General features: G+C 38.7%; 1 protein-coding gene across 6 annotated transcripts in view; it reads left to right on the top strand.

The window, feature by feature from the left end:
- DYM (dymeclin) overlaps window positions 1-25,522 on the top strand; it is a 375,287-nt gene that overhangs the window by 278,742 nt on the left and 71,023 nt on the right. For all 6 annotated transcript variants that reach the window (XM_037902496.2, XM_037902497.2, XM_043547069.1 and 3 more), the window contains one exon: window positions 497-599. In XM_037902496.2, coding sequence (XP_037758424.1) covers window positions 497-599 — 103 coding nt within the window. The remainder of the gene's footprint in view (window positions 1-496; window positions 600-25,522) is intronic.

Below are 25,522 nucleotides of genomic sequence, written 5' to 3'. Positions count from 1 at the left end.
TAAATTAGTAAAATACATATCTTTATTAACTTGGGTTTTTTTAATGTACTAGAACATTAACAAACTGAAACATAAAAAGTGGGGGGAAATGTACAAGATACTACATGTATCCAAGGTTGTGGAAAATAAATATATTGCATTGAGATAGTGAGCTTGAAGACTTAATTGTTATGGATACACAGGAACAGAATTTAAGTTGCACATACAATCTTAACTTTGTTATTCCCAGACTTTTGAATATTTAAGCATGAAAACTTAACATTCTTTCTCCATATTTTGTAGTATGGAATTCAAAGTTCTTTTTCGCTTACCTAAGATGTAAAGCATATATTACCCATACAATTGATGTGCATTGTATTTTTCTTTAAATCTCCCAATTCAAGGAAATATTATGGAGAGTTTCTTCTAATTGAATAGTCTAGCTTACTGGAAGTAGAGGGTCGCTTGTGAATTCTTATTATAGTAAACATTTTCCGATTTTTGTGTTCTTTTTCAGTTTGTTTTCTTTGTTGTCTAAAAAACACAACAAAGTTTTGGAGCAAGCCACACAAACCTTGCGAGGTTCCCTCAGTTCAGATGACTCTCCACTTCCTGATTATGTGAGTATTGAACTTAATGTTTTAGTGAACTTCTCAAAATAGAAGCAGCAACATCCCTAAATCTGCAGAAGTTTATCAAAGTGTGTGACAATGAGGCAACCACCAACACCAAAATATAGGAACCTCTCAAAATGACATCATGTCTGAAACTTAGTAAGAAAATGAAAAATATACTTACAAATGGCAAAACAAAACCACAGCTATTCAAAGCTAAGAAACCTTCCATAGCCTGTCAGCTTGCAGTTTTCAAAAGAGTTGCAATCAGATGCATTTGAGAGAGATAGTTAAAAGCATACTTTAAAAAAAAAAACTCTTCGGCATCTACCAATATTTTAAAAGGCCTAAAATATTATGCAGATCTGCTATTGAAACAAACCCTAATTCGTCTGTGAAACAGCAGTGCCCAATATATGAATGAAGTTGTAGACCAAACTGGTGTTTTCTGAACATGCATGCGCACATGCACTTCTAAGGATGGCTTCTCATCTGTTCTAAGCCAATATCTTCAGATGGGACAATAATTTGTAAATTGATAGCATGACTGTCAGAAAACTCCTTGTTTACTGTACTGTTAATTTATACAACAAAGTTCCTCCCAGGTCTTAAATGGTATTATTTATATATTCTTTTCAAATGTCTCTGGTTTATATTGATTTACATTGTTACATTTTATTTCATAAAACTTGTGCAAAAATGTTTTTCCTCATTTATAAATTGCTATGAGTTTGACCATGGAAATATAACCATATTTTACCTTGAGTTTTAGTAAGTGTTTCAGGAAACCAAACTGAGGGATTACAAACTGTACAACTCCATCTTCACATATTTCAGGCTTTTAAAAGCCTATGTACCTTCTAGAACATCTTTTATTATTATTATTTATTATTTGCATTATCATATAACCTAGGAGCTCCAGTCATGGAACAGAACCCAACGGTAGGCACTGTACAAATAGAAAAAAAGATAGTCCCTGCCTACAGACCCTAAGTATAAGACAAGAGACAACTGATGAATACAGACAGACTAATATGGGAGTACAAGGAAACAATACTGGTCAGCATGATAGGCTGTGGTCTCAACACACTAGCAAATAGCTATTGAAACTATTACTTTTTATCTAACAGGTTATATTTTGGGGGCTCAAAATGATTAATTTAACTAGCAACATCTCTTGACTCGCATGTCCTGGCCAGAGTTGTTTATATGCAATACACAAACAATGCCATTTTGCTATTCAAAAGCAGAGGGCTGGCTAAGTTATTGAGTAAACAGTCATCAGCATTTTTTCCTATTTAGTCTTGCCACCTGTGATGCCATATTTCAGAGTAACTTCTTACGACAACAGTGATTTTATGCTCTCTGATTTGTCTGTTGTGCTTTTGAGAAGTAGCACTCTAACCTTTAACATATCAACTAATTTGTAACTCAAAATATGGTGTTAAACAAAACAAAAAGCCACCTCTTAGCATAAGGAAAGAACCATATCATGTGTTTTATTAAAAGAGAATAAAACATAAGTCTAAAAGCTCTTTCAGTTGGGTAAGCATGAACAACCAGATGTCCTTTAGACTTTGCAAGAGTCTCAATGGGTTGGTGCTCTAACTTTATAAGAAAAAAGAAAAGGAGTGCTTGTGGCACCTTAGAGACTAACAAATTTATTTGAGCATAAGCTTTCGTGAGCTACAGCTCACTTCATCGGAAGTGAGCTGTAGCTCACGAAAGCTTATGCTCGAATAAATTTGTTAGTCTCTAAGGTGCCACAAGTCCTCCTTTTCTCCTTGGAATTCTGTCCATCCTCTCCCCTTCCCCCCACCCCCACCCCCGCACCTCAGACAGGGGGAATGTGATGGTTATGTTTAGGGGCCTGGGGGATTGCATCTAGTTTTTAAGATTAAAGATCTTTTTTATCTTTAGAATTCTCCCCCAAGTCTTATGAAATAGTTAATTTTAGGTAGAAGTTGAAAAACTCACTAAGGAACAAATTTTAAATTTAAAAATAATTTTTTATTCTAATAAATTGACATGATATTCAATGCACATTTAGTCATGTTGGTTTGTTCAGTGTCCACATTAATTTTAACTGCAATTATATGCAACACAGGGATAGGGGGCTTATGGCAGCAGGTGCTTTACTTGCTGCTTACTAGTATTTGGTCTTAGATGTTGAGTGGCAAGTTGAAGGCCTTTTGGAGCAGACTTCTGGAAGTGCCCAACACCCATAATTGGGGTCAGACTTCCAGAAGTTCTGAGCACTCAGAGGTTGCTGGCTGCTGAATTCTTCTGAAAATCTACCCCTTTATTTTCATACTAGCCAACTACCAGCACTAAGAATTTAAGCCACCAGTCTTCTAGTTGGCTAGGTTATCCACAAACAGCCAAGATAAATTGGTAACTGGCCACATGGGGAAATTTCTGGAAATCAGTTGAGTTTAAAATTTGACATTTATATTTGGGAGGTAGAAAAAAGTGGATGTTTCCCAAAGCGAACCCTAGAAATACATCCTTGCACACATGAAGTGAGCTGTAGCTCACAAAAGCTTATGCTCTAATAAATTTGTTAGTTTCTAAGGTGCCACAAGTACTCCTTTTCTTTTTGCAGATACAGACTAACACAGCTGCTACTCTGAAACCTGTCAGTTAGGTGTTGGAGTTCTAAATTATCCCATCTTTGGGGATGTCACTTGAATGTCATTTCAAAAGCAATTAAAAGCTTGTCAGTGGCCGGAAGTACCCTCTAGCAATTAAACCTCTGGCTTATTCATATAGCATTTGGAAATCCCTCTGATGAAAGGTGCTGTACAAGTACAAAATATTATTTTTTCATCCCACAAGATCTATAGAGTAACTACACAGTTGTCAATACATGCTTTTACTAAACATTTATTTCTTGGACACATTTTAAAGTTGGTCTCAAGAAATTCCTAGTGTTTTAGAGCACTCTGGTACCATATGTTGGAGGTCATGTGACCAAATCATATGAAATGTGCAAGAAAGTTCCTTTGCAACGGATCTTTCATATGTGGGGCATATGACCCCATCTTTTTAAATACAAAAAATGCTCTCATGATCCATCCTCCAAAGCACAGTCCAGAATGTTACTTTTCTGCATTAGTTAAGGCCTAGAAATTGATCTACTTTTATAGTCAATAAGGAAAGTTTAAATAATATGAGCAAAGTAAGCCATGCAATTTGAGTCCAGTAGCAAAGCCTGATGGATTTGTAAGAACTGCTGATCAGAGCTGAATTTTTCCTGGCCAATTCCCAGTCTAGTGAATTATTTCTTACCTGCTGTGCAGAGCTAATGTTATTTGGAAGCCCAGGATTCTACAAATGTCGCTGCATTTCCTCCTCCTTTGTTAATAATCTAAATAAAACTTTGTAATTGTTTGATGAGATGTTTCTCTCTTTCTATTCTTTTTGTTTCTCAGCTTGTGCTCTATAATGGCGGTAAATGAAGTCCACTATTTAGATTCTTCTTTGATTTATCCTTGATTTATATGGTAAATAGAAAGCAGCTGTCTATTTAAGCATCTAATTCTTGAAACCCTTAGGCCCCTCAAGCATCATCTGGAAATAATGTAGCTTGTAAAACAAAGCTAAGAAGAAAAAGCAATGTTTGTTTTATGTGGGATGAATGACTTCAGTTGGGGTCCTTCTAATTCGGCCATTATGAGGGTTATTAAAAAGCAGTATTACAAAAGTGGTTTCAACAAAAAGAATTTTTTGTAACTTCTATCTTGTTATTACAGTTGATTATAGTCAAAGCTGAAAGTACTTTATTAATAGTCCTTCGTTTCAGTTCCCCCAACTGAGAACCAAAGGATCTGTAATCTTGCTCTCTCATATATGGGTGGATGTTAAATGGTTCCCTTATTTCATTTAATTCCTTAAAACAATCAGTGTGTTAGAAGTCAAATCTACATATTTGTCTTGTATGTCTTGGGATCTGTAAAGTCTAGCTGAAGGAAGGTCTCTGAACAGAAATATTATTAGCTATCTTTTAAACAAGGTGAAACAATATAGAAAGCTACGTGTTTTATTCAGGATTTAATGACGTTGCTGTTGATAAAAAATGACTGCATATAAGAACTAGACAAGCTTTATCTTCAGTATGTGTGATTTAATCTCAGTTTTGTTAAACTGCTGAAGCAAAGCTAATGCTCTATAACATAAATTATTTCACCCTACCATGCCACCATATCTCCTGTCCTGTCCTTGTCCTTTAGGAATAAATTTCTGTGATGTTCTCTCAGCTGTGATCTCTTTAGACAATCACTTGATCTGTTAGCTGAGATTGCCAACAGTAGTACCAGCTGAGGTGGTGGTTTTTGTGACCTGGACAAATGAGTTGTTAATCTGTCAACCAAACTGCCAATATATAAGAATTTCAGTCACTCAATCTGGACAATATAAAAACTGTAACTAAGAGATCATAATGTTTTGGCACCATGTAAAGTCTTGTATGCTTACATAGGTACAACCCATAGGCACAGCTGCACCTAACAAAAGTTTGGTTTTAGAGCTATATTAAGGTAAACAGACTTTACTTGTGATATTCTCAGCATCTAAAGAAGAACTGCATCACAGTGGGCAATAAGCATTTCTTACGAAGGTGAGCTGCCTATCATTAAACGAATAGATTGATTAATGAGAAATAGAACTAAGAAGACAGTCTTCTGCGCTACAATCTAGTAACTTTAGTAGTGTTTTAGAGGTGAAACTAAACCAGTTAGCCATCCAGCTACTATGATACAATTAATAATGTCTAGACCAGTGGTGGGCAACCTGCGGCCCGCCAGGATAATCCGCTGGTGGCCATGACACAGTTTGTTTACATTGACCGTCCGCAGGCACGGCCGCCTGCAGCTCCCAGTGGCTGAGGTTTGCCGTTCCCGGCCAATGGGAGCTGCAGGACGCGGTAGCCAGCAATCCCTGTGGCCCATGCCGCTTCCTGCAGCTCCCATTGTCCGGGAACGGCAAACTGCAGCCATTGGGAGCTGCGGACAGTCGGTGTAAACAAACTGCCTCACGGCCCGCCAGAGGATTACCCTGGCAGGCCACAGGTTGCCCACCACTGGTCTAGACAATAGTCTGTCGACATACTGTCTAGCAGTAATTACATAGTGACTGTGTATTGCATTAGAGTTCCTTAATTGTATCCTTTGTTATGCTAGCAGTAGAAGTTGAGTCATTTTTTGCTGAACGAGAAAAGGCTTCTCATCATCAAATATAAAAAAGAAAGTAATCTTTCTGGCATAGTGTTTACTCAAGAGTCATATTTAAAATCTATTGTTTAGCCCTGTTCTTTCCATTGAAGCTCTGTCGGCTTCTTTCCAGAATTATTTTCTGTATAACTTCTTCCATTTTTACTTGTCAAGGTCCCGACATAATTTAAGCTTTTCAGGCTTTGATTTACCAAAATGATAGTATTTAGTTCCATCATATTAATGAATGAATGGCATTGTTAGTATTCACTTACTCCTAAATGTTTATCCTTGAATTTTAGACCTTTTTATGGCTGCACTTAATGTGGTTTTCTAGTGTAATTATGAAATAAAATGATTATTTGTTTTAGTAAGTTATTATTGGAAGTTGCAGTATATAAAACAATATCCGATATTTGTCATATTTTTTAACTTGGTAATGTCTGTTTAAGGTATGCAAAATCTAGCAATTTAGGCTCCCTCTAATGTGATGGTGACCCAGTTTTGCACTAAATTATTCCTAGATTCTAAGGCCAGAAGGGACCTCTGTGATCATCTAGTCTGATCTCCTGTATAGCACAAGCCATGGAACTTCTCCAAAATAATTCGTAGAGAATATATTTTAGAAAAATATTCAATCTGTATTTAAAAATTGTCAGTGATAGAAAATTCACAATGACCCTTGGTAAATTGTTCCAATGGTTAATTTACCCTCTCTGTCAAATATTTACGCTTTATTTTTAGTCTGACTTTGTCTAGCTTCAGCTTCCAGCAGTTGGGTTGTGTTTATACCTTTCTCTGCTAGATTGAAGAGCCCATTATTAAATTGTTCCACATCTAGGTACTTAGAATCATAGAATATCAGGGTTGGAAGGGACCTCAGGAGATCATCTAGTCCAACCCCCTGCTCAAAGCAGGACCAATCCCCAATTTTTGCCCCAGATCCCTAAATGGCCCCCTCAAGGATTGAACTCACAACCCTGGGTTTAGCAGGCTAATGCTCAAACCACTGAAATTTATAGACTGTAATCAAGTCACTCCTTAACCTTCTTTTTGTTAACCTAAATCGATTGAGCTCCTTGAGTCTACAAGTAAAAGACATATTTTCTAATCCTTTAATCATTCTCATGGCTCTTCTCTGAACACACTCCAATTTATCAACATCCTTCTTGAATTGTTGGCACCAGAACTGGACACAGTATTCCAGCAGTGGTCTCACCCAGGCCAAAGGGTAAAGAGGTAAAATAACCGCTGTACTCCTACTTGAAATTCCCATTTATGCATCCAGGGATCACTTTATCTCTTTTGGCCACAGCATCACACTGGGAGTTCACTGTTCAGAGTCACTGTTTCCCACCATAGAGTCCCGCATTCTGTAAGAATGGCCTACTCTCTTTGTTTGTAAAGATATACATTTACATTTAGCCATATTAAAATGCATATTGTTTGCTTGCTCCCAGTTTACCAAGCGATGCAGATTAGTCTGAATCAGTGACCTGTCCTCTTCGTTATTTACCATTCCCCCCATTTTTGTTTTATCTGCAAACTTTATCAGTCATGATTTTATTTTTCTTCCAAGTCATTGATGAAAATATTAAATAGAATAGGGCCAAGAACCAATGCCTGTGGAACCCCACTGGAAACAAACCTGCTCAATGACAATTCCCCATTTAGTTACATTTTGAGACCTATCAGTTAGTCATTTTTTAATCCATTTAATGTGTGCCAAGTTAATTTTATATCATTTTAGCTTTTTAATCAAAATGTGTGATACCAAATCTAACACCTTGCAGAAGTCTAAGTATATTACAACAACACTATTACCTTTATCAGCCAGTCTTGCAAGTTCATCAAAAAAATGTATCAAGTTAGTTTGATAGGATCTATTTTCCATAAACACATGTTGATTTGCATGAATTACATTACCTTCCTTTAGGTTTTCCTTAATTGAGTCCTGCATCAGCCGCTCTGTTTTCTTGCCCAGGATTGATGTCAGGCCAACAGGCCTATAATTACCTGGGTCGTCCCATTTACCCTTTTTAAAAATTGGCACAATGTTAGCTTTCTTCCAGTCTTCTGGAACTTCCCAAATGTTCCAAGACTTATTGAAAATCGATATTAATGGTCCAGTGACCTCTCAACCAGCTCTTTTAAAACTCTTGGATGCAAGTTATTTGACCTACTGCTTTAAAAATGTCTTACTTTAGATAGTTTCTGTTTAACATCCTCCAGAGATACTAGTGGAATGGAGGGAGTCTTATCATCATCATATGATGAGACTATATTATGGTTTTTCCGCAAATACAGAGTAGAAATATTTATTCAGCATTTCTGCCTTTTCTGTATTATTGTTGATAATTCTACCATTTCCATCTAGTAATGAACTAATACCATTGTCAGGATTCTTTCTGCTCCTAATATATTTTAAAACCACCTTCTTATTGTCCTTTAATGTGCTAGCCATAGATCTCTCCTTGTGTCCCTTGTCAATTTTCTACAATTCCTAACTTCCGATTTATGTTCATTACTATCAACTTCCCCTTTCTTCCATTTGTTGTATATTATTTTTTTAATTTGTACAGCTGCCTCTATTTCGCCCCTAAACCAGATTGTTTGTTTTTTTAACCATAGCACAAAAGTGGGAGTGTGCTAATAAAATTTTCAGATGACACAAAATGGAGAGGTATTGCCAATACGGAGGAGTGTTAGGGTGCTTATTCCTTCACCCACTTACTTCCCTGGTCCTTCTCGCATGAACAGAGAGCAACAATTCCCGAAGTCCAAAGGTGCAAACAATTCGATGTTTATTGGGATGAACTTCCAGCAAGCATGATTCCAGTTTCCTTCCTTAGTGTTGGTCCCCCTTCCCAGCTCTGAACCACAGAGCCTTACACCTGTGTCCCATTCCTGCCCTTAGCCAAACATGATTCCAATTTCCCCACCCCCATTCCCTGTTCCCATTTCCCCCTTTAGCAAAATATGATTCCAATTTCCCCACCCCCATTCCCTGTTCCCGTTTCCCCCACCCACACACCCACTCACTTCCTGATTGACTGCAGACTATATAGTAAAACTTGAGTTCTGCTTAGCTATGCCTTAACCAATCATTTTCCTGAAATTTAACTAACCAATTCTAACATATTGTAACATGATTATGTAACCAATTATATCCCACCACCTTAATTAGTTTACACCCAGCAAAATTAATTATACAGCAGACAGGAACAATCACAGAACCAGACAGAGATTATACAAAAAGAAAAGGAGTGCTTGTGGCACCTTAGAGACTAACCAATTTATTTGAGCATAAGCTTTCGTGAGCTACAGCTCACTTCATCGGATGCATAAAGTGGAAAATACAGTGAGGAGATTTATATACACACAGACCATGCAAAAATGGATGTTAACCATACACATTGTAAGGAGAGTGATCACTTAAGATGAGCTATTACCAGCAGGAGAGCGGGGTGGGGGGAGAGAAAACCTTTTGAAGTGATAATCAAGGTGGGCCATTTCCAGCACATTTCCAGGAGTTAACAAGAACGTCTGAGGAACAGTGGGGGGGGGGGGGGGGGGGAAGAGCAGGGGGGAGGAATAAACAAGGGGAAATAGTTTTACTTTGTATAATGACTCAACCACTCCCAGGCTCTATTCAAGCCTAAGTTAATTGTATCCAATTTGCAAATTAATTCCAATTCAGCAGTCTCTCGTTGGAGTCTGTTTTCGAAGTTTTTTTGTTGAAGAATAGTCACTTTTAGATCAGAAATCGAGTGACCAGAGAGATTGAAGTGTTCTCCGACTGGTTTATGAATGTTATAATTCTTGACATCTGATTTGTGTCCATTTATTCTTTTACGTAGAGACTGTCCAGTTTGACCAATGTACTGGCAGAGGGGCATTGCTGGCACATGATGGCATATATCACATTGGTAGATGTGCAGGTGAACGAGCCTCTGATAGTGTGGCTGATATGATTAGGCACTATGATGGTGTCCCCTGAATAGATATGTGGGCACAGTTGGCAACGGGCTTTGTTGCAAGGATAGGTTCCTGGGTTAGTGGTTCTGTTGTGTGGTGTGTGGTTGCTGGTGAGTATTTGTTCCAGGTTGAGGGGCTGTCTGTAGGCAAGGACTGGCTTGTCTCCCAAGATTTGTGAGAGTGATGAGTCGTCCTTCAGGATAGGTTGTAGATCCTTGATAATGCGTTGGAGAAGTTTTAGTTGGGGGCTGAAGGTGACGGCTAGTGGCGTTCTGTTATTTTCTTTGTTGGGCCTGTCCTGTAGTAGGTGACTTCTGGGTACTCTTCTGGCTCTGTCAGTCTGTTTCTTCACTTCAGCAGGTGGGTATTGTAGTTGTAAGAATGCTTGATAGAGATCTTGTAGGTGTTTGTCTCTGTCTGAGGGGTTGGAGCAAATGCAGTTGTATCATAGAACTTGGCTATAGACAATGGATCGTGTGGTGTGGTCTGGGTAAAAGCTGACAAAAAAAACTTCGAAAACAGACTCCAACGAGAGACTGCTGAATTGGAATTAATTTGCAAATTGGATACAATTAACTTAGGCTTGAATAGAGCCTGGGAGTGGTTGAGTCATTATACAAAGTAAAACTATTTCCCCTTGTTTATTCCTCCCCCCCGCTCTCCCCCCCACCCCCCCACTGTTCCTCAGACGTTCTTGTTAACTCCTGGAAATGTGCTGGAAATGGCCCACCTTGATTATCACTTCAAAAGGTTTACTCTCCCCCCACCCCACTCTCCTGCTGGTAATAGCTCATCTTAAGTGATCACTCTCCTTACAATGTGTATGGTTAACATCCATTTTTGCATGGTCTGTGTGTATATAAATCTCCTCACTGTATTTTCCACTTTATGCATCCGATGAAGTGAGCTGTAGCTCACGAAAGCTTATGCTCAAATAAATTGGTTAGTCTCTAAGGTGCCATAAGCACTCCTTTTCTTTTTGCGAATACAGACTAACACAGCTGCTACTCTGAAACCAGAGATTATACAGACAAACAATAGCAAAGTGGGAACTATAATGACAAAACAATACAGAAGTGAGGATTTCACATCCCAGCTATTGATAAGTGAGTTCTTGCCAGACAGGATGCTATCAAACTAAGTTTCCTTTTACATCTTCTAGGGATTTCCCTTTCTCTGGAGGTGATAGGCACTATCAGGACAGGATTGCATTCCTAACAGCCCAATAGCACCTTCTTTCAATGTGACTAGTTTGGAATGTGAGGATGTGACCGGTCGCTTCCCAGCTTATGGCTGCCTCTGCTGCTTAGCCAAAGGCCTTAGCCTAAGAACAGGGCCTCAGATTGTCACAGTAAGAGAAGGCCCTTACACCGGCAGACAGTGATTTTGATTCTTTTATATCTCTATAACTAGCCAAGTGATAAGAATAAACCTAAATTCTTAGAGTATAGGAGACAGGTCTGAATATCTATATCCTAACAAGGAGGATCAGAATATCATACAAGAAGATTGGATGACCTTTAAAACTGGAATAATAGAAATGGGATGAAATTTAATAGTGCAAAGTGCAAGATAATACACTTAGAGACTAACCATAAGAATTTTTGCTGTAAAGTGGGGATATATAAATTGGAAGTGACAAAGGAGAGGAAAGACTTGGGTGTATTGGGCGATCACAGGATGACTATGAGCCATTCATGTGATGCGGCCATGAAAAAAGGGTAATGCAGTCCTAGGATGCATCAGGCAAGGTATTTACATTAGAGATAAGGAAGTGTTAGTACCATTATGCAAGGCATCTGGAATACTGTGCAGTTCTGGTCTCCCATGTTTTAGAAAGATGAATTCAAACTGGAACAGGTGCAGAGAAGATCATCTAGGATGATCAGAGGAATGGAAAACCTACCTTACAAGAGGAGACTTAAGGAGTTTGGCTTGTTTAGCCTAACCAAATGAAGACTGAGGGGGAATATGATTGCTCTCCATAAATACATTAGCGAGATAAACACAAGGGAGGGAGAGGAGTTATTTAAGTTAAGGGCCAATGTTGGCACAAGAACAAATAGATATAAACTGGCTATCAACAAGTTTAGGCTTGAAATGACATGAAGGTTTCTAACCATCAGAGGAGTGAATTCTGGAACAGCTTTTCAAGGGGACATAAATTCTAACTGTTTTCAGGACTGAGTTTGATGAATTTATGGAGGGGATGGTATGATAAGATTTCCTACAATGGCATGTGGCCCTGTTGCAACTGCTAGTAACAAATATCTCCATCAGCCAGATATGGGACAATAGATGGGGAGGACTCTAAGGTACTACTGTGAATTCTTTCCCTGGTGTCTGGCTGGTGGGTCTCATTGACATGCTCAGGGTCTAACTGATGGTTGTATTATGGGGTAGGAAAATAATTTTTCGCCAGGTCAATTTGGTAGAGACCGTGGTGGGTTTTGCCTTCCTCTGCAGCATGGGACAAAGGTCATTTGCTGGTTTGAAGTAAATGGTAGATTTTCTATAACTTGAAGTCTTTAAATCATGATTTGAGGACTTCAGTAACTCAGCCAGTCTATTACAGGAGTGGGTGGGTGAGGTTCTGTGACCTGCGATGTGCAGGAGGTCAAACTAGAGGATCGCGATTGTCCCTTCTGGTCTTAAAGTCTATAAGTTCCTCTTTATCGGTTAAGACGAGGTTTAATTATAGAATTCTCCTGTGTTGACTGCAACACTTCTTGACTTAGGAAATTGTCATCTATTATAATTAGAAATTCGAAGGATGTTATAGTACTGGCTGCATGAAACCTCCAGCATATGTCACTCAAATTGAAGTCGTCCATTATCATGCAGGTATAGATAGGTGCATAAGGAGCTGTTCATTCTGTTCCCACGTGTGATTTGGTGATCTGTAGCAGACACCAACTAGTACCCCGTCTTGTGCTTTATCTGTTAGGACATTGATCCATAAGCATTCAGGATCATTTTCTTGTGAGTTATCAGTGACTTGGAAACAGGTAATGTCATTTTTGACATAGAGTGCCCCTTCCCCTCCCCTTTTGCCCACTCAGTCCTTCCTAAATAGGTAACATATAACCATTGATCTTAACATTCCAATCATGCAAAATCATGCAGGCTTCAATAACACCAACTAGATAGAATTTCTGCTCATAAATGAGAAATTCCAATTCTTCTTGTTTGTTACCCAGGCTCCTCTAATTGGTGTATAAGCAATTCAGGTATTTGTTCTCTTCATGTCCTTTGGTTCCTTGATTAATGTTGTTCTCTGCATTTTGATTGTGTACTGAGTGCTTGTATCTTCCCTCTTCTTACCCTCTCTTTAGCTATCAGTTTAATCCCCTTCTGACTATTCTGGTTGCTGTCTGATTCTTGACAACCCTACACTGTTGGCTTATAAATGGAATTGCCATTTAATATCAGATTCTTTTTAGGGTGCTCTTCCTTCCACTGTGAATGCTGAGCTGCAGGCTATAAATATATTTTCTAAGTATTACTCATCCTCTCCCCCAGATGAATTATGTTTTAGCATGAGAGAAAATTACTCCTACCTAATCCCACAATTTTTATATAATTAAAAGGTAGCAATTTTTGGGCAGACTTGAATAACTGTCTAACTTAAGAGCCAAAATGAGCTCCTTTATTAAGTAAGTGCCAAATTCTGCAGTTCCTTCTGAATTCTTACTCAGCACCTCCCCTTGAATCCATTTGGAGTCTTTACTAAGTAAAGATTGCATGATTTACCCCTAAACAAACGGAACAAATTAACCTAAAATTATGTGACAAAATGCTGGTTTGGTTCAAACTGTTTAAACTTCTGATTATTTGTACAGAAGACTGTAGTATGTTTTGTTTGGGGATTTTTTTTGTTTGTTTTTTGCAGTTGCGCTTAACATTGTTTTTTGTTTAATAACAAGTTTGTAGTTGAAGGATTTTGGGACAATTTTAAGTTCAAGAAAATGCTTTTGATGTATAACACCAGGAATTTCATGAAAGTCTAATGTGTCATATCGTCTATGTTTCATATACTAGATATATCTTATGTTACCTAGAAAATGAGTTATTTTAGCATCTACATTTGCTTTAAGGACATTCTGTGTAGTAGAAATGTTTCATGATCTTCTGGTCAAAAGAGCTGCATCCTTTGGACATATGAGGCATGAAAATAAACGTCAAGAAATGGCGAGAACAGTTAGCAATAGCAATTAGATTTGCATCTCAAAAGTTTCTCTCCATAGACTACATATATAACATTAATACACTTTGAAGTATAAAGATGCAACAACTCTACAATTATTTGAAGAGATTTAAATACTAAATTTGTATTTGTTATTTTCCGTTGAAATGTGGTGGTTATTGTTCCTCAGATTTCATTGTCATAATTCTGGAGAAAAAAGGTTTAGAAGATTTTTATTTTTATTTACACTCAGAAGAAATATATTGGGGAAGCAATTCATGTGAACATAATTAAAGGTGAAAGTGATTAGTTAGCTAAATAAATTGTGGAATAATTGCTTTAGAAACTACAGAGTGCTCTCATATTGGACCCCCCAAAAAACCCCATTAAAAGGTACATTTTTGTGCACGGCTTTCCACATCAATATTATAGTTGCCTGGGTTTAAAAAAATGGATTTAGAACACTGATGCAGTTCAGTGTTTAAAAAACCCAAGATGATTCTGTTTAAACTCTTGATAGAAGACACCACCATTGTGGGGGAAGAGAGTCTTCATAGGCCTTCTCTTTATAAACACAATTTACTGCTGGCTTGCAAGTGAAGGGGGGTTCCAAAGAGGATGGAGCTAGGCTGTTCTCGGTGGCAGATGACAGAACAAGAAGCAATGGTCTCAAGTTGCAGTGCGAGAGGTCTAGGTTGGATATTCGGAATCACTATTTCATTAGGAGGGTGGTGAAGCACTGGAATGGGTTACCTAGGGAGGTGGTAGAATCTCCATCCTTAGAGGTTTTTAAGGCCCAGTTTGACAAAGCCTTGGCTGGGATGATTTAGTTGGTGTTGGTCCTGCTTTGAGCAGGGGATTGGACTAGATGACCTCCTGAGGTCTCTTCCAACCCTAATATTCTATGATTCTATGAAGGTGCTGACCTATGTTAATAAGCTTCTGACTTGATTAATTTGTGTTAGTAAAGAATTTTGAATTCCTTAGATACAAATGCTATATAAATATTCATGTTCACATTCCCCAACAAGCTTGTTCCTCATTTTTACTTGTTGATTGGCCTTTGAAAAATTTCTCCGCTGCCATCCAAGAGTGGATTTATAGTAATAGACCTATAGATGAAAGCATCAGTGTAGGAGAGTCTGAATGCAACAGCCAGTAATACAGTATATGCTGTTGGTTGAGAATGTTTTAATTGTCTGTGGTGTGACCTATTCCTCGGTCTGAATGGGTTGCTCAGGACATTTTCTGAAAGGTTGATTATTCTGTGTGGAGTTGAGCTTTATCAAGGATCCATGGGGAGTGAGAAATTCCGTATTCAGTAGTTCTCCAAAATAGGTCTAAGCGTTTGCAGGAGCAGTTCCTAATTCTTCCAACGTTTCTGGAAAGAGTGAGATTTTTTTTGTAGCGTCTGTGTATTGCATCAGTTTAGTAAAACAGAGTGTTAACAGTCATAAAGCAGAGTTTGGAACAAAGAAAATAACCTTTAGAAAGCCCAAAGTATGTTTCCTTATTTTACAGATGTCTAAATATTTCTCTTTATAAACATACAAAGATGGGGAGAGGGGAAGTAGGTGACAGAGACACTGAAAGGAATATATATTAGCTTTTTCAAGCTTTTGTTAAAATAAATTGTTTAAAATTTGAAATATTCTATTATCTTTTCTATCTGAGATACTGGTGAAATTTCATAGCACAAAAGACCTGGCCCCTTTATTTCTAATTACTCTTAGTTTTCCTTTAATCCCTGTTTTATGACATAGCGACTAACCAATAGGGCCTTTGAACTCTTCTAGTTGGATGACTGGCATTTTTAAACAATATCTGTATGCATTGGAAAGAAGTTATACTGTTGCGTAAGGAGAATAAAACAAGTTCTCTGGCGTTTCCTTCACTATCGAGTTGTATAATGAGCAGTGATTTGGCTGGAAGTTGTGTGCAATGGAGAGACCTCTCTCTAGAAAAAGTGGCCAGAAATAGAAAATAAAAAAGAGCTGCAAGTAAATGAAAGTTAGTAACATAGAGACAGAAAATATTCTGTAGTAGACTGGGTGCTTAGGGCATGGATAAAAGAGTATATAAAGCCTTTCTCCTCTGGGTTGCTTGTTCAACTCCAGCCCAGGTTGAAAGTGACCAGAAGTTACAGTCTGATGACCATTTGATGGTCAACATGAAAATATTAGGTCTGAAACCAAATATGCCCACATCACAAAAACCACCAGCACCACAACTGGCACTAATTGGCAAAACTCTGTCTCTAGGGCATTTACACTATTTAAACCATACAAGGGATCTGATTGCTTTGTTAGCTGCGTAAGCAGAGATGCCAAGGATTCATTGGGACATGGAAGCTGAACTAACCACTCACTCTTAAAGCTGGTCTGTCCATTTGAAGATTTCAGTGCTCAGGTACAAGAATGGTGGGCATGGTATAAATATTTGTAGGGCTAGAGAGATGTATTGGTTGGGTAAATTATAGTTCTTTTTCCAATAGGGCCCAGCAGGGCTATGCACTGTACAAACAGCACAGTAAGAGACATAAGAAAAACGTGCACTCCTCTCTGTGAAGGAAGTTTTGGTCTCATGTCTTCCAGCAGCAATCAATTTATCAAAATTTGGGAGAGCAGGGGGTAGAAACTTAACCCAATATATAGATATTTTGCTGGAATTATTCAGCTGTTCTTTTATATTTTTTCCTGGCCTCTTTTAAAGAAAAAAATTATCGCCATTCCTTAAACTCTGTCAGTTGGTAGGCCTGCAAATATATTCACCTTGATAGTAACCTGATATCTAGGTTGTTTGAATGAATGTGGGTGGAGGATTTTGTGTGTGAAAATATTTTTTAAACTCTGAGGTTCACAGTCAGTTGGATGTCCTCAAAAATAAAATGAAAGTAAGAATACTTGTAAACTCATTGGTTCTAAGGGTTTTTTTAATGGTACCCATCACTGTAGTATCTAAGTACTATCGTCACAGTGAGTGCACATGCACTGGTTTGTTTGCTTTTTACTGGTAGTCAAATAGTTGTTTGCACATAACTTTATAAAATCTCAATCCAAGCAGTAATCTGTTTAAAAAAAATGTAAAGGTTTCATTTGAGGCTTCAGGAAACATGGTCCATCACTGCACATTCTTGTCCCCTAGAACAACATTGCACGCTGTCCCATTGAGACCTATTAGTAGTGCTTCTCACATGAACGTCTGTTGTTAGTACGATTTGCAGCATTACATGTGAACTATAGTTAATGTGTAAATGCTAGACTTGCTTGAAGTGTGAATGGCCAAGGAAGCAGGTATTAGAGGACTATGGCCAAGGTTTGAGACGGAGGGAGGGAAGTGTGCTTAAGGGATCAGGCAAAATGGAAAAGATTGAAAGAATAAAGGAGTGGGAGAAGAAACGGGAAGGAAGAGGAAAATGGAGAAGATAGGCAGAAATACAGGAAGATAAAACATCCCACCAAAGCCAGGTACTCTTGTCAGTTACATACAAGCCCTGCTGCCTCACGTGGAAAGCCAAGTAATTTATTGCAAAGTGGCTCGTCCAACAGAGGATTAAGTCACTTGACCCAAGGGACAATATGAAGAAACAGAAAATGGGACATTTAAAAAAATGTTTCTCTATTTTTAGTCATCTGTGGACCTTGTCTTCCTTCGACAAACCCCCGAAAAGAACCCTACCAATATACTCATGTAAAAATGTACAGAGAGGACCATTTTTAGGAGAAGCTAATCTTCATTCCTACTACCCTTCTTAAGGATACAGTTTGCCCAAACATTATTGCAAGGACATGGTTCAGTTTTGTTTGTTTGCTCATTAAATTCTATCTCATTTCTCATTTCTTTATCGTTTTATGTTGTAAATGAGTTATTAGAATAAGTTGTGCATTTCATGTGCTCAGTTCTTGTAAATATGAATTCTTCTGCAAAATGAATTAGTGCAAATACAGCAACTACTGAGCAACCCTGAAATGGGGACAAAGTAATGATTTTAAACAATTCTTTTGGAACTGGATAATAATTATAAATGTCCCACAATGACTGCAAGCACATAAATGTGATGTTCTGCATTCATAAGAATAACTAGAATCCCAAGCTGGAATTTTCAAAGCAGCCTAAGTGAACTCAGATCCCATTGAAATTCCATGGGCGATGGATACCTAATTTCTTTAGGTGCATCCTACGAAGTCGGTATTCACCCACAAAAGCTTATGCTCCAATACGTCTGTTAAGTCTATAGGATGCCACAGGACTCTCTGCCTAATTTCTTTAGGCTCATTTAAAATCCCAGGCTGAATTTTAAAATAGTGCTTTACCTTTTCAGAGTGCTACAAATACTATAAATAGTTCTTCACATCACCCCCATAAGTTAAGTAAATATTATTGCCCTCTTTTTAACTATGGGAAAAATGAAGCATCGTATTTGATAAGTATTATGTAATTAGACTGCATTGGGATGTATATACCCATTGGGCCAGAGTTAAGGTTGCGATTTCAACCTTTAATTTCTCATTTCCTGGCTTTTGAGTGTTTTATCTTAAATTTTTCCTCCACTTCATTTTTTTGCATGTAATTATAAATAACTATTCATTGTCTCATTCATTCTTAGGATGCTTGAAACTTCATAAAAGCACAAATATAGTTTTCTAAATCTAAAAAAAAAAGAGAGAGAGAAAGAAAAGAAGAAAGGCCAATCATCTTTTGAAATCCTGATTCTCACTTTCTTACACTGGTTTTATGCTGTGAAACTTCAGGTATAAAACCAATGGAACAAAGTGGAGATTCAGGTCCAAGATCTTTTAAAACATGCATAAAGAGAATAGACTTATTTTACCTCAAGTGATTTAATACTGCCATATTCTTCTCCTCTGAACCTTTGGGAGTTGTATGTGATTAACCGACTACTGGTAATGCTACTTTTAAAACAGAGTTGAGGCAAATAAGATTTTTATTACCCTTCAGATATGTTACTGGAATGTAGTGGAGATTTTCCAGAATTGCTGCTGTTCATATTTAGACTTGAGCCGAAGCTTAGAGAGCTGTAGACTGCTATTGAAGTCTATGACATCTATTTCAAAGACACCCTGTTTTACTGCATCTCTTTGATTGATGCAAATCTGGGATAGTGTGTACAGAGTCTGTTCCACATGAGCACGTCGGTGTATGTTAACCCAGACATCAGAACTTAGAGAATCTCTTCTTTGCTCTTAACAAAAAGTAAATCTCCCTTTCTCTCCTACAGAACGGGATAAAGTCTTTCCAGTTATATTTCCAAACCTTTATTACAATAGCAATTATTTTCTGCATTATAGGTAAACACCAAAGTTTAAATTGTAGTTGCTTAGGGCATGGCTTTGAGTTGCTCACCAGCAACCTGCCCCCATCCTGTAAAAAAAAAAAAAATTTTTTTTTCATAAGATCACCAACTGTTGCCAGCACTTATCCAGCCTGGAGAAAAACAAAAACTGTTGACTGAGCCAGTGATTGTGAGTTTTCCCATTCCCACACTGTTCTTTCAACTTGCTGTGTATCAAAACCATGGCGAGACTTATGTTACATTGCCCTGGGAAAAAGCATAATTGAATTTTCCTGAAATATAAAGTCCAGTTTTTCATCATAAAGTTATCTCACCTTGCTCTTGACTCCTATTATCTGTTCATCAGAAAACTTACCCTTGAGTTGTTGCTCTTAATTTCTAGGCAAATAATTATCACTGCTGACTGGGTTTCTGTTTCAGACAATTAAATGACGCCAGTATGGATGTGCAGTATATATGATCTACCTCTCTGTTCTCTCCTACATAAACCACTCTGCTACCCTACCTATATCTGTCAGTTCTATATTTTCTGAAACGTACTGCTTAGAATAAGTTTCATACCCAAAATAGATGATTCTTCAGAAATATTTTGTTGCACTTAATTGATATGGCAATAACTTTATTTAAATGAAGAGAATTTTAATAAATATGTATAAATATCTCATTATTTTTTCATTCCGGCAAATAGGGATATAATGGAAATAACATTCGAAAGTTGTTCTTATATCCTGCCTTTTGGAATCGTATTTTGAAAAGTCCATTTTTCAGCATCATTTAATAATGCTGTCTGATGTGTGCTCCCAGTGCATTAGGCAGGAAGTTGAGTAGCGTCATCAACTCCTATGTTTATCTGAAATCATACAGTGCTCTTATCCAGTGTCTAGGGGAATGCACCACGAAAGAAAAAAAAAGGAATGCAGTAAAAAGCAACATTTAATCTAAAAGTTGCCCTGCTCATTTGGCTTGCCTGCTATCAGCTCTCAAAAGTCTGTCTCCTGTCTCCTTCCTGTTTGCACTCTCCTCAATCTGTGAAGAGGTTCTTGTAGTTTCTTCTTGTTGTTATTTATGTTGCTTTTATATATATATATATATATGTGTGTATATATATATATATATATAAAACACTAGTCTCTTCCTTGATAGATTAGTGGATGATGATGAAAACTGTAATTAGCAATAGGCCCATTTTAAAGAGGAAGTAAGCTATAGAAATGAAACCACTTTGGCAATTCTTCTAAAAGGCTTTACCTATATGCACTTTAGGCTGCAAACCACTTCAAAGGCCAATATTGCAGTTTTGCTTCACAATACAGTATGTTTCTAACATCTGTGTCTGTCCAACTGTATTTTCTAAATATTTAATAACACTTAACTCATTAAGATAGGTACAGTGTGTATGCCAATAGCTCTCATAAAGTGTTGCACTTCTGAATTAATTTTCTGACCATGTTGTCGTTCCTCGGGGTCTCATGATTTAGCTTCAGTTGCAGGGTAAAATGATGGCTGTAAAGTAGCATATTCTTGCTCTTACAGTCTGGGAGTCTTGTACCATAATTCCTATCAAGTGCTTATTATCTGGACCTGAAATCTTTGTAGTGTATTGCTAATATGTGCAGCACCTTCATTCAAAAGCTTTCTTGTGTATCCACTGCACCTCCCATGTGAAATGCAACTGGCTAAATTATAGTTCTGTTTTCAGTCGTCTTTAATATTTTCAGGAGGCCTTTTATCAGAAGGTAATTGTGATGGGTTCAGTCACAGAGATCCACTTGGGACTGTCACCTGATGTGCTGAAATTACCTCTGAGCCCATTTTCCCTGCCAGCTTGGGACTTCCAGAACACTGTCTTGTTGAGCCAGACAGGCTAGCCTGCTGCAACACAGACCTAGGGTCTGGTCCATGACCCCAAAGCTGCAGATTTAACTGAAAACAGCTCAGCAGGTTACTTGTCTCCAGCATCCAGACACCCAGCTCCCAATGGGATCCAGACCCTAAATAAATCCCTTTTACTCTATATAAAGCTTATGCAGGGTAAATTCATACATTGTCCTCTCTCTATAACACTGATAGAGAGATATGCACAGCTGTTTGCTCCACCAGGTATTAATCACTTACTCTGGGTTTATTAATAAACAAAAGTGATTTTATTAAGTATAAAAAGTAGGATTTAAGTGATTTCAATTAATAACAGAGAAAACAAAGAAAGTCACAAAGGAAAATAAGACAAAACAGGCAAGTCTAAGCCTAATACATTAAGAAACTGATTACACCCTCAAAGATGTTCCAATAAGCTTCTTTTACAGACTAGACTCCTTCCTAGTCTGGGCCCAATCCTTTCCCCTGGTACAGTCTTTATTAGATCCAGCAGACATCTCAGGTAGTAAGCAGGGGTTTTCTCATGACTGGCCACTCCCTTTGTCCTGCTCCACCCCCTTTTATAGCTTTGGCACAAGGCGGGAATCTTTTGTCTCTCTGGGTCCCCACCCCTCCTTCTAAATGGAAAAGTACCAGATTTAAGATGGATTTCATTATCAGGTGACATGGTTACATGTCACTGTAAGACCCCAGTCTCCATTCCCTATGGGCTGGCCCACATGTACACAGGAAGGTTTGCAGGTAAATAAACCATTTACAACCAATTGTTCTAGTCAATGGGAGCCATTAAGATTCTAAACCACCATTAATGGCCCACACTTTCCATAATTACATAATTACAGGGACCTCAGAGTTATACTTCATATTTCTAGATTCAGATACAAGAATGATACATGCATACAAATAGGAGGAATATATTCAGTAGGTTATAACCTTTATTATGATACCTTACAAGAGACCTTTTGCATAAAGCATATTCCAGTTACATCATATTCACATATTCCATATTTTCATAAAACATATGGAGTGCAACGTCACAGTAATGTTGCTTTATTCATTTACCTACTACAACATTGATATATAGGTTAAAGTGGTAGAAAAGAGACTATTGAAAAAGAAGTCCTTAGGGTAGTTTGTCTTGTCAGTTAACTTTTAATTTGTGAAATTCTTTTTAGGGAATCAGGATCACAAGCAATTGTAAACTGTACTCAGTCATTTGAACTACAACAAAGAGGTAGTGAAGTCCAGTGGTCAGAGCTCTGGACAGGGACTCCGCAAACCTGGGTTCTATTCTCAGCTCTTACATGTGAACTGCTTTGTGATCTTGGCCAAGTCACTTCAGCCCTCTGTGTCTGTTTCCCCTCCCATGTTTGTCTGTCTTGTCTATTTAGATTGTAAACTCTTTGGGACAGGGACTGTCACTTACTGTGTGTTCAGTGGTTAGCACAATAGGGCCTTGATCTTGACTAGGGTCTCTAGGTGCCACCCTGACACAAGTAATAAAAACTCTGCACAAAATGGAAATAGAAAGCAGGCCTATTTATTTTTTTCTTCCTTGGATTTTGTGGTAATGTTCTACTAGTCTCTTCTTCAGCATAGATTGATTTTGAATGGATCTGCTTTGAAATCTTTCTCATTGAGCAAACTATTGTTCTTACAGCAAGGAGTTGCCATATGGACATTCTAGACCAGCCTTTCTCAAACGTGGCCACCAGGGGCTTTTCCTGCAACCACAGTCTCCTGGGCTGTGATTGGGATGGGGGGAGGGCAAAGTAGCACCCCTTTCTCCTCCATAGCACCTGCATGCACTACCTTGGTATTGGTTACTAGGGCCACCAGCAGGGGTTAGGCCCTGCTCCCCTCTGGAGACACGTGGGGCACAATGCTGTAGGTGTAGGCAGCCAGTGAGTTCCCCACTTTCCCTAGGGCGATAGGGCTCAGACTTCAGGCATCAGCCCTGGGGTGGCGGGATGACAGGCTCTGGCCCTGGGCTCTGGCCTTCGGACTCCAGCCCTGGGCTCTGGCTGCACGATGGCAGGCCCCAGACTTGGCCCACCACAGCTGTGGGCTCTGGCCGTGAGACTTCGGACTCTGGCAGCAGGGCTTCAGGCTCTAGCCCCCTGCTGCTTCCCCCAACCCTCCATCCAGGCCTTAATTTGTCCCCAGGCTTGCCAGGGGTGAGTAAGTCTGCAGTGAAAAGTGATACTTGTATGTTTAATATCACTTTTCACAATATACTTTCTAGCTAGTGTGACAGGGTCAGGCTAGATGTCTACAGGAGAGCGATAGAAGGTAGATATGTTAGCCCTAGATTAAGCAGGTCCCTTTTCCCTGAGTATGATAATGGGCTGATCCAGAACAATCAGGAAGTCGCTGGAACCAATTATGGCAGGCAGGCTAATGAGGACACCTGGAACCAATTAAGAAGCAACTAGAATCAATTAGGACAGGCAGGCTAATGAGGGCACCTGGTTTAAAAAGGACCTCACTTCAGTTAGTGAGGCCCGTGCAAGTAGCTGAGAGTGAGAAGGCGTACTGCTGGAGGACTGAGTACAAGCATTATCAGACATCAGGAGGAAGGTCTTGTGGTGAGGATAAAGAAAGTGTTGGGAGGAGGCCATGGTGAAGTGGAGTTGTAGCTGTCACGCAGCTGTTACAAGAAACACTGTAGAAAGCTGTGATCCACAAGGCCCTGGGCTGGAACGCGGAGTAGAGGGCAGGCCTGGGTTCCCCCCATTCTCCCCAACTCCCTATTGAATACAGGAGGAGTTGACCGGGACTGTGGGGTCCCACCAGAGGGGAAGGTCCCTGGCCTATCCCCCAACCCACTAGGTGGGCCAGCAGAGACTGCGGGAATTGTTCTCCTTCCTTTTTCCCATGCTGGCCAGTGATGAGGTTAGCTGAGTGGACAGCAGGTTTGAGCCACTAGCAAAAGTGGCCAAACTGAGGGCTGCCGTGAATCTCTGAGGCAAGCAAATCCGCCAATAAGCGCAGGACCCACCAAGGCAGAGGAGGAACTTTGTCACACTAGCTATAAATAAATTACAATTAGTTGGGTGTGTATATGTGCATATTTATTTGGTTTTCCTAAAGCTAATTCAGTATTTTAGGAGAAAGTGTGTGAGCGGCCACCAGCAAGAGTTGGTGGCCGCATTCTGAGGCCACCAAAAAATTTGTCCTGAGAACCCCGGTTCTAGACAGTCTCAGAAGCAACAACATTTTTGTTTGTTTTTCTGGCATCAAAAAAATGTAATAAAGGTTTGAAACTTCTGTTTTGTGAACTCAGGCTAACTTCTTTGTGCCACATGCAATCACTTCAAAAGTAATTTTCACACTAAAGATAAAAGCACTTAAAGGCTTTTTGGCTGCTATGTGAAGTCTGAGAACAAATGTCTCTGAGGCTACTGAGATGGCATGCATTACAAGGGACAGTAGCTATCAAGCTACTAGTACTTCACATAAGATATTCTGTTTGCTATTTCTGTTGTTACTTCACATTATAGAAACACACGGATGCTGCATCACAAAAGCACGTGTTCCTGTCTAACTTATCTACTTATATGGACCCCATTATTCTAATAACTTAGTATTTTAGTCCATTTAGCAATAATAACTATCTTTCTTCTTTCTCACTTTGTATGAGAAATAACTTTGATTAGTCACTGTATAGTATTATGTATGTGTGACTTACTGAGAGAAAAGCTAAATCAAAAAAAATGAATTTTATTTAGATTAGTCCTGAAAGTGTTGAGGTCCACAGTTGTTCTTACCTCTTGTGTGGAGTACATTCCATAGTCTCTGTCCAGCTTCTGTGAAACTTCCATCTTCCACACTCATAAATTTTCCCCCAAAATTCAAAATGGGCTGGCAGTTCAGTTGTATAATGGAATGTATCTGTCATGCAGGGTCAGACAGTATCTGCTACCTAGGCCAACTCAATGAAGGACTTCAAATAGCAGGACAGAGATCTTAAAATTGTACTCTGCAGTCAATGAGGAACTAGTCCAGAGAGTCTGAAGCCTGACTCAGAGGAGTCCAGGATACTGGAAGTTGATAGATGGTTGTGTTTTTGCTAGCTTCTCAAGTAAGTGTGTTTAAACAATAGTCCATCAGGTCTCTAACTGTTACATTTCACATCTTAAATGTTTTACAGTAGACATTTTACAGTTGCTAAGCTATGTATGTCAACTTGAATCTGAAACCAGTACATTGTATAGCGTCATTTAAGTTATTGGGCTCAACAGTGGCCAAGCAGTTAGTTCTTTCCATGATGTAGTTTACTAATCCATTAAAACAATCCGTCAGTTATTTATATACCACCAGAAGCTTTATATGTTGATGTATAATAGGGAAGTGGGATCAAATA

This window comes from Chelonia mydas, chromosome 5 (genome assembly GCF_015237465.2).
Source record: "Chelonia mydas isolate rCheMyd1 chromosome 5, rCheMyd1.pri.v2, whole genome shotgun sequence".
NCBI lineage: Eukaryota > Metazoa > Chordata > Testudines > Cheloniidae > Chelonia > Chelonia mydas.
Note: the sequence above shows the minus strand (reverse complement) of the source record. Positions and strands in the feature narration are given on the sequence as shown.